At 37.1% G+C, this 15,732-nt stretch overlaps 1 protein-coding gene across 17 annotated transcripts in view; it reads left to right on the top strand.

The window, feature by feature from the left end:
- Nucleotides 1–15,732, top strand: part of TANC2 (tetratricopeptide repeat, ankyrin repeat and coiled-coil containing 2) — a gene marked incomplete at its 3' end in the record, with an annotated part of 357,840 nt that overhangs the window by 272,522 nt on the left and 69,586 nt on the right. For all 17 annotated transcript variants that reach the window (XM_082373745.1, XM_082373742.1, XM_082373746.1 and 14 more), the window contains 2 exons: nucleotides 6,197–6,428; nucleotides 15,158–15,324. In XM_082373745.1, coding sequence (XP_082229871.1) covers nucleotides 6,197–6,428; nucleotides 15,158–15,324 — 399 coding nt within the window. The remainder of the gene's footprint in view (nucleotides 1–6,196; nucleotides 6,429–15,157; nucleotides 15,325–15,732) is intronic.

Genomic DNA, 15,732 nt, shown 5'->3' with positions numbered 1-15,732 from the left:
ATGCAGGGGGTACGGGTTTGCTTAGCTTAGCTTCCCTGGTTGAGGAGCTAAGATCCCACACACCTTGCGGCCAAAAAACCAAAATATGAAACAGAAGCAATATTGTAACAGATTCAATAAAGACTTTAAAAATAGTCCACATCCAAAAAAAAGTCTTTAAAAAAAGTTTTTATGCAACTAGAAGCTCTTGTCACATTAGGTAAATTGTCCCTAGCTTAGTCCTTAGATTAAGAAGCTAATACATCTGAAATAAGCTAATTAGAGAAACCAGCTAATTTTAAGAAGTGTCACAGAGACACAAAAAGTAAAGGTTTTTTTCCCCCAAAGGAAATCTATGAAAGAAAAAAAACTGAAATGTCATCCTTGCCAAGAGACTAGTTCTGTACTAAATCAGGAGGATGTCAAGTGATATGGTTCCTGAGATTGTTGCTGCTACTGTTAAAGCTATCAGCCAAAGAAGTGATCGTTTCAGCAGTTCACACATGTGTGTTGAGCATAATACAGAGACTTAAGCCACACATATACACATGGAGAGAGAAAAACAAAAAATGACAACAGTGAAGTATAAGATTTGGTTTGTGTTCCAGTTGGGTATTTTTTAAAAGATTTACATTTTTGGAGAAATGTGATCAGAACTAAACAAGTAACCTATAAATGATGTTTTATAAAATGTGTCTAGGGCTTTTTTCCTCTAAAAATTAACACTGAAATTTTATAGTGAGACCCAGATTGCATCTACATTCAGGATACTGAATATGGGAAACAACCTTATTTATTCCTTTGTCAATCTTGTGTTTTTTATCTGTCTCCTCCACCAGAATGGGTCAGTATTTAAATTATTGTTCACCACTCTATCCCCAGCTCCTAGCACAATGCCTTGCACAGAAATATGTGTTAAATGAGTGACTAAATTGTAGTCTGTTCTCTATACTGAAGCCTGAGTAATCTTTCTAAAACGTATTTTTGTTCTTGGTACATAAAACCTGTCAATGGCTCCTCCTTGCCCTTAAATGGAATCCACACTCCCTTCTTGAAACATCACATGTATTAGCATAAAGGGCTTTTACCTTTTATATCTAGCTCAGGTTTTCTCAGCCTCAGCACCACTGACATTTTGGGCCAGAGGATTCTTTGTTTGGGGCCGTCCTGTTTATTGTAGTATGTGTAGGAGTGTCCTTGGCCTTTACCCACTATCCAGTAGCATCTTCCCACCCCCGGTTGTGATGACCAAAGCTGTCTCCAGACGTTGCCAAGTGTCCCGTGGGGAGCAGAGCCACCCCAGATGAAAACCTCTGCTCTGTCTTATCTCCTACTACTCCCAGCTCACTTCCACTGTAGCCACACTAAAACTGATTTCCTGAAAGTGTCAAGCTGTGTCTTGCCTGAGGGCCTTTGCACGTATTGCTTTCCTCTGCCTGGGACACTCCTGCGCCCGTTCACTCCACCTCATCCTTTAGATCTCAGCTTAAGTTTTACTTTCAAGAAGCCTTCTCTGGCTCTTCTAAGTTACTTAGATATGTTGTACCAATATCTTATATTTCCTCTCTCATAGTGCTTTTCCCCCAGTTTTATTGAGATAGAATTGACATATAGCATTGTATTAGTTAAAGATGTACAGCATAATGATTTGATATGTGTCTATATTGTGAAACGATTACCACACTAAGTTTAGTTAATACCCATCAGCTCCCGTAGTTACAGAATTTTTTCTTGTGATGAGAACTTTTAAGATCTACTCTCTTAGCCACTTTCAACTATACAGCATAGTATTGTTAACTATAGTCACCGTGTTGTACAACATCACAATAATAATAATGTTGCAGACAACATCCACTGATGGATACTAAAAGTAGTGGGCAAAAATTTGTGGAGAAATAGGATTTGCATTCTCTCAAAGTATCTCCCCCAAGATATTTATTAGCTACAAAGGGTAAGATAGTAACTTTACAGTAGAGAAACGTAGAAGAAACCTTTATCTTAGCCAAGCGATCAAGGTCAGCATCACCAGTAACAGGACATGTCAACATCATGAACCCCATGACATGATGCACTGAGAATGACACAACATTGTTTTTGCGGTATTCTTGCCAAAAAGTCTCAGTTGGAATATGAGGAAAACATTAGACAAACCCACGTTGACTGATGTTCAACAAAATAACAGATCAGGACTCTTCAAAAGTGTCAAGGTCATGAAAGACAAAGACTGAGGAGCTCTTACAGACTACAGGAGTCTAAGGAGAAATGACAACTAAATGCAACATGGGGTCCTGGATAGAATGCTGGAACAGAAAAAGGTTATTAGTGGAAAACTGACAAAATTCAAATACTGCCTTTAGTTAATAGTGTTGTGCCAGTGTTATTTCCTGGTTTTGATAATTATGCTACGGTTATATAAAATGTTAAGGGAAGCTGGGTAAGGGATATACAGAAACTCACATCTTTTTGCAACATTTAAGTCTAAAATTAGCTCAAAATAAAAAGTTTTTAAAAATAAATAACAGTCCTACTGACAAAAAAAAAGTTAGAGCTCCAAGCTGGAAAATTACTGAGGCCGAACCCAAGTCTGGAGCTATTCTTAGCTTCCAGCCCCAGGATGGGGATTAGAGTCAGAGTTGAGGGACAGGAGAAAAGGCAGAGAAAGTAGTTTTTGACACTGAGCCTCCAGGTCCCTAGAAACACGAAAAGCCAAAGTAACCGAAGTGTTGGAAGGGATGCGCTGAGTCAGAAATCAGTCAGGTGGTGGTGAGGGCGTTCAAGAAGTAATGAGAAGGAGACAGGGAATAAGAATATGAGAGCAGACCTGAAGGAAGGTCAGTGGTAACATTAGAATTTAAGTAATGCAAATGCCAGTCATGATGTAAATTAAATTTTTATGTCCAAATGAGTTCCAGATATTCAAAGCTGCCTTTTCTTTATGTGAGATTAGCTTAATCCTGTCACAGATTATTCATTTGAAGTAGAAAAGAATCTTTAAAGAGTGAAGGCCTGGGACTTTTAACACAAGCCTGACAGGTTTGCTGCCATTCAATCATTTGATTAAGGCCTTTGATGAGGATTTTGCTTAGTTGTATGATTTCTTGTGTATAGCTTTAAATCAAAACCTCTTTATACCCAAGGCGATACTGACCTCCAGTCTTCTTTTGTTTTTTTTTTTTTTTTGGTCTGTATAGTCTACAAACCTGGCCTTTTTTTTCTTCCCTCACAGCAGTAATCTAAAAGTTACTTGCCGTCGTCTTCAAAGAATTACTACAGTTTTGGTCATATAAGATATATTTTGGATAGAATTGTTTTAATCAAAAGTATAAAGATTTAACATAAGGAAAATGTGAGATGGAAAAAAATAACATAAGAAAAACATAGCTGAAAATGAAATTTCAACAAGTCATTGTTAGAGACAAGAGTTCACCAAGGAGAAAGGTTTTACCTACTGATTTATTGAGGGTGGACTAATTCTGAACCATTTCCAAGAAGTTGGAATAGTAGTGACTGAGTATGGGTGGCTGTGATGACTTCCTCAGAGCTGTAGGGAGTGATCTATTATCCATCACTGAACACTAGTACAATGAGAGAATGCAGGAAAAAACTGCATTCCCAGACTTGTTTCCTATTTGTATATGTAGGAAAAGTTGTAGATAGTGTCAGTAGACAATTTAGGGAAGTACAAAGTGTTTTTGGCAGATTGTGTGTACATTTACATACTATGTAGCTGCTTTGAAATGTCTAATAGATGGTCAGTTCTGAGTCAAACTACAGATTTCATGAAGATGTTGCATGGTCTTTCTGCCTGAATTCTTCAGAGGACTCGAGATTTTATATTTCGAATGCCTAAAATTTTTTTAAATTAAAGAAAGGCAGCCACAGAAGGGGCAACTTTAGCAATGATCTTTGTTAGATAAAACCTCATACAGCCAAGAGCACAGATGATTTTTAATGAAATCAGTAAAAGAACCCTCTTCCTAAATTTCAGAATTTTTATCTTCAAACTCCTATCCCGTTACTTTAGGTAAAGGGTAAGTTACAGCTGATTTGCTCAGCTGTGCTTTGCCTCGAAATGTGAAATCAATTGAGGTAAAATATGATGAAAGTTCATATTGATTCAGAGGTTTGCTGTTTGCTTTTTATAAAGTGGAGATTTGTGTCCTTGTGGGCATAACCATTGACATTCACTGTTCATGGAGAGCACAGATGGATTGTTGCCAGGTTTTCTCTTTGGGTTCCTTACGTTGTGCTTAAGGTCGGTAATAAAGCTGTAATCAATCTGTCTACAGAAAGGAGTGGAGATTTCTAAGTACACCTCCTCATTGCCAGTTCCACACTGTGCTCAGACATCATTGCTTCACTCACAAGCAATTCCTATCCTCAGCTTTACATGTGTAGTAACATTTCTTGTATTGTTCAGTTTTCTTAATGCTTAATGAGAACAATTTCAGGCGTTTTTTAAAAAGTGACATTTCCAGCATTTGGGATTTTGTTTTGTTTTAATTTATTTATTTACTTATTTATTTATTTTTGGCTGCGTTGGGTCTTTGTTGCTGCGCGTAGGCTTTCTCTAGTTGCGGCGAGCTGGGGCTACTCTTCGTTGCAGTGCGCGGGCTTCTCCCTGTGGTGGCTTCTCTTGTTGCGGAGCACGGGCTCTAGGCGCATGGGCTTCAGTAGTTGTGGCACACGGGCTCAGTAGTTGCAGCTCGTGGGCTCTAGAGCACAGGTTCAGTAGTTGTGGTGCACGAGCTTAGTTGCTCCGCAGCATGTGGGATCTTCGCAGACCAGGGCTGGAACCAGTGTCCCCTGCATTGGCAGGCGGACTCCTAACCACTGCGCCACCAGAGAAACCCCAGCATTTGTTAAAGAGCTAGATTAAGAGTCATTTCAAAGCAGAATACTTTTGTGGATGACTGTTCTCTGAGAGATGATTGAGGAGCTGGGGTCCCAGGGGTATATCTATGCATGCTCCTAGGGAAAATTTCAAATGCCTGTAGGCACAAAGCCAGTAGCTGAGAAGGAGAGGGTATACAGAACCTTGATGATGACCGTGATGTTTTTTTTTTTTCACACACACACACTGTATTTCATTTTTACAAGAGATAAATAGACTGACACCAAGCATTGTACATGGATGACCACAACAAAAGCAACAATGATTGCAATTACCAAACATGAAACACACTCATACTATGTCATAATATTGACATTCAGATGACCGTGATGTTGATGGAGATGATGTGATGGAAGAGGAAAAGAAGGAAGGCAATGATGATGGTGGTGGCGGCCTCGGCTAACATTACTGTGCGCTTATATGTTCTGAGCACCATGTCAATGCTTTCCATACGTTCAGGCTGAATCTCCCCTGCAGTTTCTGTTATCTACACAATTCCATCACTTTTGTAGGTAGTACTGAGCCAACATAGTGGTCTAGATTAAAATCACCCTCTGCACTTGCCCTTGAGGCAAAGGGAACAACCAGAAGGTATAGAGCGAACCCTGTGCAAATTCAAACAAACAAACAAAAAAAACCAGAGCTTAAAATTGCAGGTTCCAGCCTGACAGATCAGACTGTAGGAATGGTATTAAGATGCATACATTTTCTAAGGTCTTTGAATTTAACACCTGCATCTGACAAAAATCTCACTCCTTTTCTGCTTCCTGTTATCTAATTCTCATTCTATCTCTGGGTGCTCAGGAAATACTTAGTGATAATTCTTAAGTCTGAGTCATTTTATTTTTTATAAGACTGTTTATAATGAAATTATAATTTTTTAATAATTTTAAAAATATGCCTTAGGAACATACGTTTGTTGAGTCTAACATATGGTATTTCTCTGGTTATTTTATCCCTAAATGCTTTGTTACAATATCAGACTCTTTCCTCTACTACTCTATGCTGAATAAATATTAGAGAGATTAATATAAATCTTTATTCTCAGGCCTGCTTCCTATTTCTTATAATCCAGAGGGAAAACTCAATTTGTAGTTATAAATTTTAATTACGAATTATGATACCATACATGTACAAGAGAAATATTGGGTCAAATTTCTGATCTTAGATAAATCAGGCAGTTTCGAAGTTAGCAGCTTTTATTCTTACTTGAAGAAGTTGAGGAGTGGGGAGACAGAAGACAGTGTTAGAGAATGACTGTACAATAACCATGACCGTTGCTCTTGCTACTGATAAACCTGTGTTCTCATCTTTCTGTTTTAGGTGGTTGCCTATCACTATTGCCAAGCAGATAATGCCTACACCTGCCTGGTGCCGGAATTCGTCCACAATGTTGCTGCCCTGCTCTGCCGCTCACCGCAGCTGGCGGCCTATCGGGAGCAGCTTCTCCGGGAGCCTCACCTACAGAGCATGCTGAGCCTTCGGTCCTGTGTTCAAGATCCCATGGCCTCCTTCCGGAGGGGAGTGCTGGAGCCCCTGGAGAATCTCCACAAAGGTACAGATGAGATGCAAAGCAGGTGGAAGGTGGAGGCTCTGGAGCCCAAGTTCACCTGGGGTCATGCTATGGAAATGATTATTTTTATCACACTGCGAGAACTAAATGTTCCTACAGGATGCAGTTAACAACTAAAAGGTTTTACCTGAAAAAATAAAAATTCCTCCAGGAATTGCTACTTCCTCCTTTCCTTGTAAAAATTCTCATTCTTATTTCCAAATATAATGCATTTCTCTTAAACTAAAGGTAGTAGAGCTACCAGTCCTCCGTGGAGTTCAAATAAATCAGTAAAGCCATGACTCCAACCCAGTGCCGTGGAGTTTCTATGGTTAGGAACATCCTCAGTTTTTATATTTGCTATTTTTTTTTTATTACTCCACAGTCAGGTAAAATGAAATGGCATGTAGAGTTGCATAACTGTGTGTATGCTAAAAATTACTTAATTGTCCACTAAAAGGTATTAAGATATTTTTAAGAAGTGGGGGGAAATGAAATGGGATCCATCTCCCTCTCATGCCTCATGCCTTTCCTCCTTTTTAACTCTGCAACTCAAGTGTTGGCTGTGACCTAAATGTAACCATCTCCTCCTTCACCGGTCTCTCTGCCTCATCCCCTTCCTGATGGTCTGTCAGTGCTGGAAGCCGAAGAAAAGGACCTGAGTAAGCATGAGATTGCTGAGCAATCCTGTTTATTCCTGAGAGACTTATATACTTTTCTCAAGCATTTCGGAGATACTTATAAGAATTTACATTCTTCCGGCCTCTATCTTCAGTTATGTGAACTTCCATGCCAGTTACTTGGATATCAGAGTTTCTCTTCTCAATGCTGATGACCTCTGTCTGTACTTCTACTACCTACCTATTAGCTTTACCATACCCTAGACTTTTTTAAACATTGGAATTTCTCCGCAAGTATTTTGAGCAAAATTAAAGAGAAATCTCTGTACATTCAGTCGATCTTTAAATCCTGTTAATTCTGCCCTCCTGATGTTTCTCACATCCATTAATCTCAAAGCCATTCCTACCACTGTTACCCTGAAGGCTGTTCAGCTGCCCATGATATCACATCTGTGTTGCTACCCTTCCTGGTCTTCTCTGGTTTTCTGGTCTAGTGCTTCTTTCACATCATAACATACTGGAAAATTATTAAAATTTGTATAGCACATTGGGATAAAAAATCATGCCTCTTCATGGCTGGACATGGCCAGCCCTGAGGCTACAGCTGCACAAATCCCCCGAAGCCCTGAGGGCTGAAGGAATTCATTTTTAGGCTCACCTCTAACCCATTAATGGCATACCTGGTGGGTAGTCTCTGCCCAGTCTCTCCAGTCTTCTAGACTTATGTACTGCTTCCAGATAAAGCTTCGTAAAGCATTGCTCTGATCACTGAATTTCCCTGTTCAGAAACCTCCAGTGCTTCCCTATTACCTCACTGAATTAACTTCCAGCTCCTTAACCTATCATTTAAGGTCCTTAATGGCCTGGATCCAACCTACTTTCCAGCCTTATTATCTACTTTTACCCTTATGAACCCTGTGTTTACATGTAAACCAAAGTATCCACTAATCCTTAAATACTCCCCTCCATTTCCCTGCCTCCATACATTTGTTCATTGTTTCCTTTTCTTGATATACCTTCTCCTCACATCTCTGCCTGTCAGAATCCTACCCATCTTTCAAGGACCACCTTAAATCCCACCTCATTCATGAAATACCTGCTGATCCACCTGCCCTCTCCAGTAAGTTACAGTATCCTTCCAAATTGACAATAGGTTTTTCTTTTTTATATCTCACTTATGGTACTTCATACATTACTGTATGTATAATAAGAACTTAAATTTTTATTACTAACATTTATTGAACATCTATTATATGTCAGATATTATACTTTGTGCTTTATAAGAATTAGTTATTTCTGTACTTATTCCTTTGACTAAATTGTACGCTTTTGAAGTTAGGAACCTTTTCTTATTCAACTTTTATCCTTCATAGTGATTACCTCACCTTGGACATAGTAGGCATTTCAGGAAATAAATTTTGAACAAATAAGTGAACATAGAAATTGCTCACATGTAGGGGTACCTTGAGGGAAAGTCAGTGATACAAGGATCTACATCTTAAGGCTAATTCAAGGAGAATATCCAAATGCATGTAGACTCAGCTCTGGATTTGCAACCATAATTCATGTGTTTTTTAATTTTGCTACTAGATATATTTGCTTCTCATTTAGGTCTCCATAACCAGCTTTAGATATCCCCATGGGTAAATGTTGTTCTGAGTGAATTTAATTATTATATAAAATTCCCATGTTCTTACCCTTAAAACAAAATCACCATCATGAGCAATAACTGGAAACACAATTTATAAAATTAATGAAATACTAAAAATTATTTGATTAATCCAAAAGAAGCCTGGAAAGAAAGAACAGAATAATTTTTTTAGTATGTAACAACAAGATGAGAGATTAAAATCAACCATATCAATAATTACATTAAGTTTAAATTGACCAAATACTTCTATCAAAAGGCAGAAACTGTCAGACTGGATAAAAAACAAGACCCAACCATATGCTGTCTGTAGGAGAGGTTATTTAAAGACACAGATTGAAAATGAAAGGATAGAAAAATAATATACTCTATAAACATGGAGCATAAGAAGGCTGGAGTGGGTCTATTAATGTGAGGCAGAGTAGACTTCAAGACTAGGAGTATTATCAGAGGGGCATTTGATAAACATAAGAAGACTAATTTATCAGAAGATAAAGTAATCCTAAATGTGTATGAACCTAATAATGGAGGTTCGAAATACATGAATCAAAAACTAATAGAACCTAAGAGCTAAATAGACAAATACTCAATCATAGTTGGAAATTTTAACACGTCTCTCTCAGTAACTGTTAGAACAAGTAGACAAAAATTAGTAAATATATAGAAGATTTTAACAACACTGTCAACCAATTTGATCCAACTGACATTTATAGAACACTACCCAATAACTGCACAATATACATTCTTTTCAAGTGCATATGGACCTTATTCTGGGCCATAAAATAAGTCTGAAATTTTCAAAAAATTAAAATCTTACAGAAAATGTTCTCTGAGATAATGGAATTAAATTAGAAATCAATACACATAAAATCCCTAAATATGTAGGAATTTAGCAGTGCACTTCTAAACAACCCATAAGAGAAAGAAGAAATCACAAAGGGAATTATAGAATATTTCAAACTGAGTAATATGTTAAATCAGTGGTTAAGTTTATGACTTAATAAACTAGAAAAAAATGAGGAAAATAAACCCAGAGTAAGCAGAAAGAAGGAAATAATGAAAAGCAAGAGCAGCCGTCAGTGAAATAGAAAAAGATTAATAGTTAAAATGAATAAACCCCTAGGAAGATTGATCAAGAAAATGAGAGGAAAACACATCCGGCTTGAAAGAGGAGCTAGCACTACAGTTCCTACAGACATTAAAAGAAAAATAAGGGATTATTATGAACAACTATATAACAATAAATTCAACAACTTAAATTGGGCAAATTCTATAAAAAACACAACTTACCAAAAGTGACTCAAGAGGAAAGAGAAAATCTGACTAGCTCTTATCTATTTAATTTGTAAGTTAAAAGGGAAAAAAAAAACTCCAGGCTCAGATGGTTTTACTAATGAATTGTATCCAACATTTAAAGAATAATATGAATCTTACACAAATGTTTTCAGAAAATAAAGGAAAAGAGAACATTTCTCAATTTGTTTTATTAGACAAGCATTAATGCTGAAAGCAAAATATGATAAGGACTTTATAAGAAAAGAAAATTACAGACATGTTTTCCTCATAACCATAATAGCAAAATCCTGAAACACACTAATAGCAAAATTAGTTTTACTTGACCAGGAATGCAATGTTAGTTTACATTTGAAAGTTAATCACTGTAGTTCATAATATTAACAGAATAAATGAGAAAATCTATATGTCTTTATATAAATATATATCTATAATCTCAACAAATGCAGAAAAACATTTAACAAAAAACATTACAATTAACAATAAAAACTTTCTGCAAACTAAGAATAGAAGAAAACTTAGTCTCATAAAGGACAATTCCAAAACACATGCAGGTAACAATGAAATATTAAATACATTTCCCCTATTGTCAGGAGCAAGGCGACTTACATTCGACATTCCATGTGTGGTCCACGCTAGCACAATAAGAAAACAAACAAGCAAATAGTGTAAAGATTGGAAAGGAAGAAGTAAAACTGTCTTTATTTGCAGATGTGATTGTTTACCTAGAACACTCCAAGGAATCTACAAAAGAAAAAAAAAGCCTACGAGAATTAACATAGGTGGAGCTACAGTCTATATGGTTAATATGCAGTATCTGTTGTATTTCTATACTAGCAGCAAGCAACTGAAAACTGAAATTTAAAAAGTAGTGTGGCAGGGGCTTCCCTGGTGGCACAGTGGTTGAGAGTCTGCCTGCCAATGCAGGGGACACGGGTTCGAGCCCTGGTCTGGGAAGATCCCACATGCCGCGGAGCAACTAAGCCCGTGAGCCACAATTACTGAGCCTGCGCATCTGGAGCCTGTGCTCCGCAACAAGAGAGGCCGCGATAGTGAGAGGCCCGCGCACCGCGATGAAGAGTGGCCCCTGCTTGCCACAACTAGAGAAAGCCCTCACACAGAAACGAAGACCCAACACAGCCATTTAAAAAAAAAAAAAAAGTAGTGTGGCAGTTTTAAAACGTGGCTGCAAAATCTTTGACATTTCTCCCATCCAGAGGTAGGGTCTGTGTCTCCTTCCCTTGCATCTTAGCAGACTTGTGGCTGCTTCAACCAATAAAATACTACAAAATGATGCTATGTGATATCTGTGGCTAGGTCATAAATGGTCATGCTGCTTCCATCTTGTTCACTGAAACACTTGCTTTTGGGGGTACGCATTGCCATGTCAAAAAACTGACTACTCTGAGTTTACCCTGCTGTGAGGAAGTACAAACCACATGGAGCAGCCGTATATTAAGTGTTCCAGTTGACTGTTCTAGTCATCAAGTCATTCTGGCCCTGACACCAAACATGTGAGTTTTTGTTGCAGGTGATTCCGTTTCCCAGCCATTTGAGTAACTCTGTTTGATGCAGCAGTAGATAACTGGAGCAAATACCGTTTTCTATGGAATCAAAATGCTTAAGAATAAATTTAACAAAAGATGTGTAAGACTTCCACAGTGAGAGCTACAAAACATGCAGAGTGAAATTAAATAACTTAGTAAATGGAAGAGATACGCCATGTTTGTAGATTGGAGTTTTTCCCCAAACTGGTCTGTAGATTCAACATAACAATCAAAATCCCAGCAGGATTTTTTTTTTTTAATTGACAACTTTCAGAAATTCAAAGGACTGTGAATAGCCAAAACAATCTTAAAAAAGAAAAAAAATTGGAAGACCAACAGTACTGGAAGACCAACAGTACCTGGGTTCAAGATTTAATATAAAGCTACAGAAATCATGACAGGCAGTAATATGTTAGTAAATGTTTAACAGTCAGTCCAGGGGTGGGGGCCTGATTTGACCATAAGAAATCTAGCAATCAGCTCCCTTGAACCAGCTTGAGCTGGCTCTAGCACTCCACTGACAGGGTGGTATTCCCACAAAGATAGATAAATAGATCAGTGGAACAGAATGGAAAATCTAAAAGGAAATCCACACATATGGAGTCAGTTGACCTTCCTCAAAGATGCCAAGACAATTTGGAAAAGAGAATTTTTGTCATCAAATGATGCTACAACAACTGGATACATGTGTGGAGAAAAAATGAATCTCAGTCCTTACCTCACACCATAGGTGCACAAAAATAAATTCAAGATAGATCATGGTCCAAAATATAAAAGCTAAATCTCTAAAACTAATAGAAAAAACTTAGAATATCTTCACAACCTTGGGGTAGGTAAAGATTTCTTAGGTCCTAAAAATCATTAACCATGTAGGAAAAAATTAATAAATTGGACTTCATCAAAATGTTAAATGCTGCTCAACATAAGATACACTAAGAAAAAGGAAAAGCAAATCACAAAAGGGGAGAAAATAATTCACTCTGTGTACGTGTGTGACAAAGCACTTGTATCCATAGTATCTAAAGAATTTCTATACATCATTGATGAAAAGATAAATAATCCAATTCTTAAATGGACAAAAGATTTAGATGCTTCACAAAAGAAGATATTCAAATAGGCTGCCAGAACATAGAAAGGTGTTTGCCATCGTTAGTCGTCAGGGAAATGCAAATTAAAATCACAATGAGACACCACTTTACTCCCACTACAGTGGTTAAAATTTTTAAAGTTGAACATCAGATGTTGGTGAGGATGGTAAGCAGCTGGAACCCTCACACTTTACTGGTGGGAGTTTAAAATGGTACAACTACTTTGGAAAACTATTTGGCAGTTCCTTATAAAGTTAAAGATAAATCTGCCTTATGACCAAGCAATTCTATTCCTATGTATTTACCCAAAAGAAATGAAAACATATGTCTACAAAAAGACTCATACAAAAATGTTTGTATTGACTTTATTCATAGTAGTTAAAAACTGGAAACAACCGAAGGTCCTTCAACAAAAGAATACATAAATTGTATATTCATTCGATGGATATTAAATGAAATCTTAGTATTAAATTCTTAGTATTCTTCTTAGTAGTAGAAAGGAACAAACTAATAATACCCTCAACAACATAAATGAATCTCAGAAACATTATATCAAGCATAAGAAGCAAGTATAGTCTATGGTGATATGAATCAGAACAGTGGTTGCCTATTGAGAACTGGGAATGAACCTCTCTGGAATGATGGAGATGTTCTCTACTTTGATCAGGATGTTAGTTACATGAGTATACATGTTTGTCAAAACTCACCAAAGTGCACAGTTAAGATCTTCACAATTAATTGTATATATAAATTTTATCACAGTAGTTTTTAAAATAGGGAATTTTTTAAAAGTAGCTGGAGTTTTCTTTCCAGGAAAGTTCAGTTGAAAACACTTTCAATTTAGATTCAGGAGCTAGATTTCAAATTATATATTTTTCTTTAAAAAATGAGAGTCAACGTTTTTCACGATACTTTAAGGTTCTACTCAGTAACAAAGGATAGCTCTAGTATATCGCCAAGCAGAATGCAATTAGAAAATTCCTCTATGGGAATTAAAGACACAAGTATGCTAAAGGGAGCCAAGGTCCTCAAAATCAAGAACTTAAGAGCCCCCATTTGTGTGGGTAAATCCCAGTTAGTTCCAAGCAACTCCTCTCTCTTCCGGAGTTCTTTGGACTCCCTAAAGGAGTAATGTGTTTTCTTAGCCCTATATCATCTAGAATGCCATTTCATTAATAATCATTGTTAACAGTTAGAGAGCTGAAATCCATAGTTCATTTCTCTTCCTAAAGTCACCAGATGAAAGTAATAGTTGAAACTCTTTATAATTTGAGAACTAATTTATAGTACTTAGGCTATTGAAATTAAACTCCTTTATGTAAAGCTTGTACTTTAGAGGGGAAATATAAAGTTTTATTAATCATGCAAAAAATCTGCGTATTTTCAAATGTGAAACAAAAATATGTAGAGTTTCAATTAGTCTTGACTCTTTCAAAAGCTAAAAGAGCCAGTGTGGTACAGAGTTGCTCAGAGTTTTCCTTCTGTCCCCAGCTTCACTTTCTTTTTCCTCTTCAGATATAACCTATTTCCTGTTTCAGGCATCCAGTGACTTCTTTCTCTCTTCCCCTGCTTTCCTTTCTTCAGACCCTGTAAGGTCCTGCCAACCAGGAACTTTTACTTGTTATTTGCAATTCATTTATACTGAAATGTTCATTCAGCCAGGGGATTTTTTTAATCTCTAACTGTTCAGTATTGTTTAAGAATCAGTAAGCATTTAATGGGAGTGGAAACCTGAAATCTTACCAAGTCTTCTACAGCCTAGCCCTAACGATAAACTGATTTTGTCAATTTAGGGTAGTATAGACTCCAGGCAGGAAAGGGAAACAAAAGATATTTGTCTTTCCTACATGACTCCTGCCTGCTCCCCTGGGAAGATCACGTAAGGGTCTGGTCTCCTTGAAGCTGCTTTAGGTATAATCTTGGAAGCTGCTGGTTCTGTAAGATCTTGGAATCCCGCCTGCCTAGTGTAGATCTGTCTGTTGGTTGGGATTCCTTTTCTCTGTTCCTCCATCCCTTCCTTCCTACTACGTATTCACATATAGTCTTATATACTGCTGTGGACTCCAAATAAAACCTTTTTTTTTTTTTTTTTTTTGAAATTCCCAAAAGAACATGTGATACTGTTCTCTTTAATGCTGTCAGATTCAGGGGGGTGGGGTGGGGGCGGAGGGGGAGAAAAACATTCTTTCCAGCTTTTTCAGGTATGAGAGAAAAATAAATTTACATGTGAAAATTCTCATAAATGCAATGCTCAGGCTGTCTCACAACTGATAACACGGGGGAAATGATGATGATGATACATATGCTTATATATTATTTATGTGACAAACACATTCATACCTGGTGAAAAACAAAATGAACTCACTAAATGAATTATTCCATGTCTTTATAATAAATTATGTACCCTGAGCATTCACTAAACACACAGCAGACCTTTTCTAATTTTTTCTTCCAAAGAGATATGTGATCAAAGACCCAGAAAGAACTCACTTATCCACTTGGTAATTATTAAGTAATTTGTTTCTTTCTATCTCAGAGAGAAAAATCCCAGATGAAGATTTCATCATCTTAATTGATGGATTAAATGAAGCAGAATTTCACAAACCGGATTATGGGGATACAATTGTATCATTTCTGAGTAAAATGATTGGAAAATTTCCTTCCTGGCTCAAACTAATTGTAACAGTTAGGACCAGTTTACAGGTATGTGTTTGTTTGCTTTTGGACCATAAATTATTTCCCTTGGAGAGTGCTTAAAGTGAAAAAGTTCTAGGTCCTTGTACCCTTAGTGATGAGCTTTTCTAAATCTCTACCATGTCCTAGAGCGCTAGCAAGAGTAATTCCCAAGGAGCATATTTTGAGAGTAAGAGATACAATCTAGAGAGAGCATTCTCTGTATACTACTCTCTTAGCTCAAATTCCCATTTCCATTGCTCTGAGTAAGTTTTGATAAAGTGTCCCTCAAAAAAGCATGAAAAGAAAGTCCACTTTTCTAGACTTTGTCATGAGTATAGCAAAGCAAATAGATCCTGTAACACTCTAATTCACTGTTTGACTTTTGTTTTATGTTTTTTATCATTTAATGCCAGGCAAAATCCATTTCAGTGTAGA

Source organism: Balaenoptera borealis (genome assembly GCF_965194805.1).
Source record: "Balaenoptera borealis genome assembly, chromosome: 20".
In the NCBI taxonomy this organism is placed as follows: domain Eukaryota; kingdom Metazoa; phylum Chordata; class Mammalia; order Artiodactyla; family Balaenopteridae; genus Balaenoptera; species Balaenoptera borealis.
This window is presented reverse-complemented; position numbering and strand designations above follow the sequence as displayed.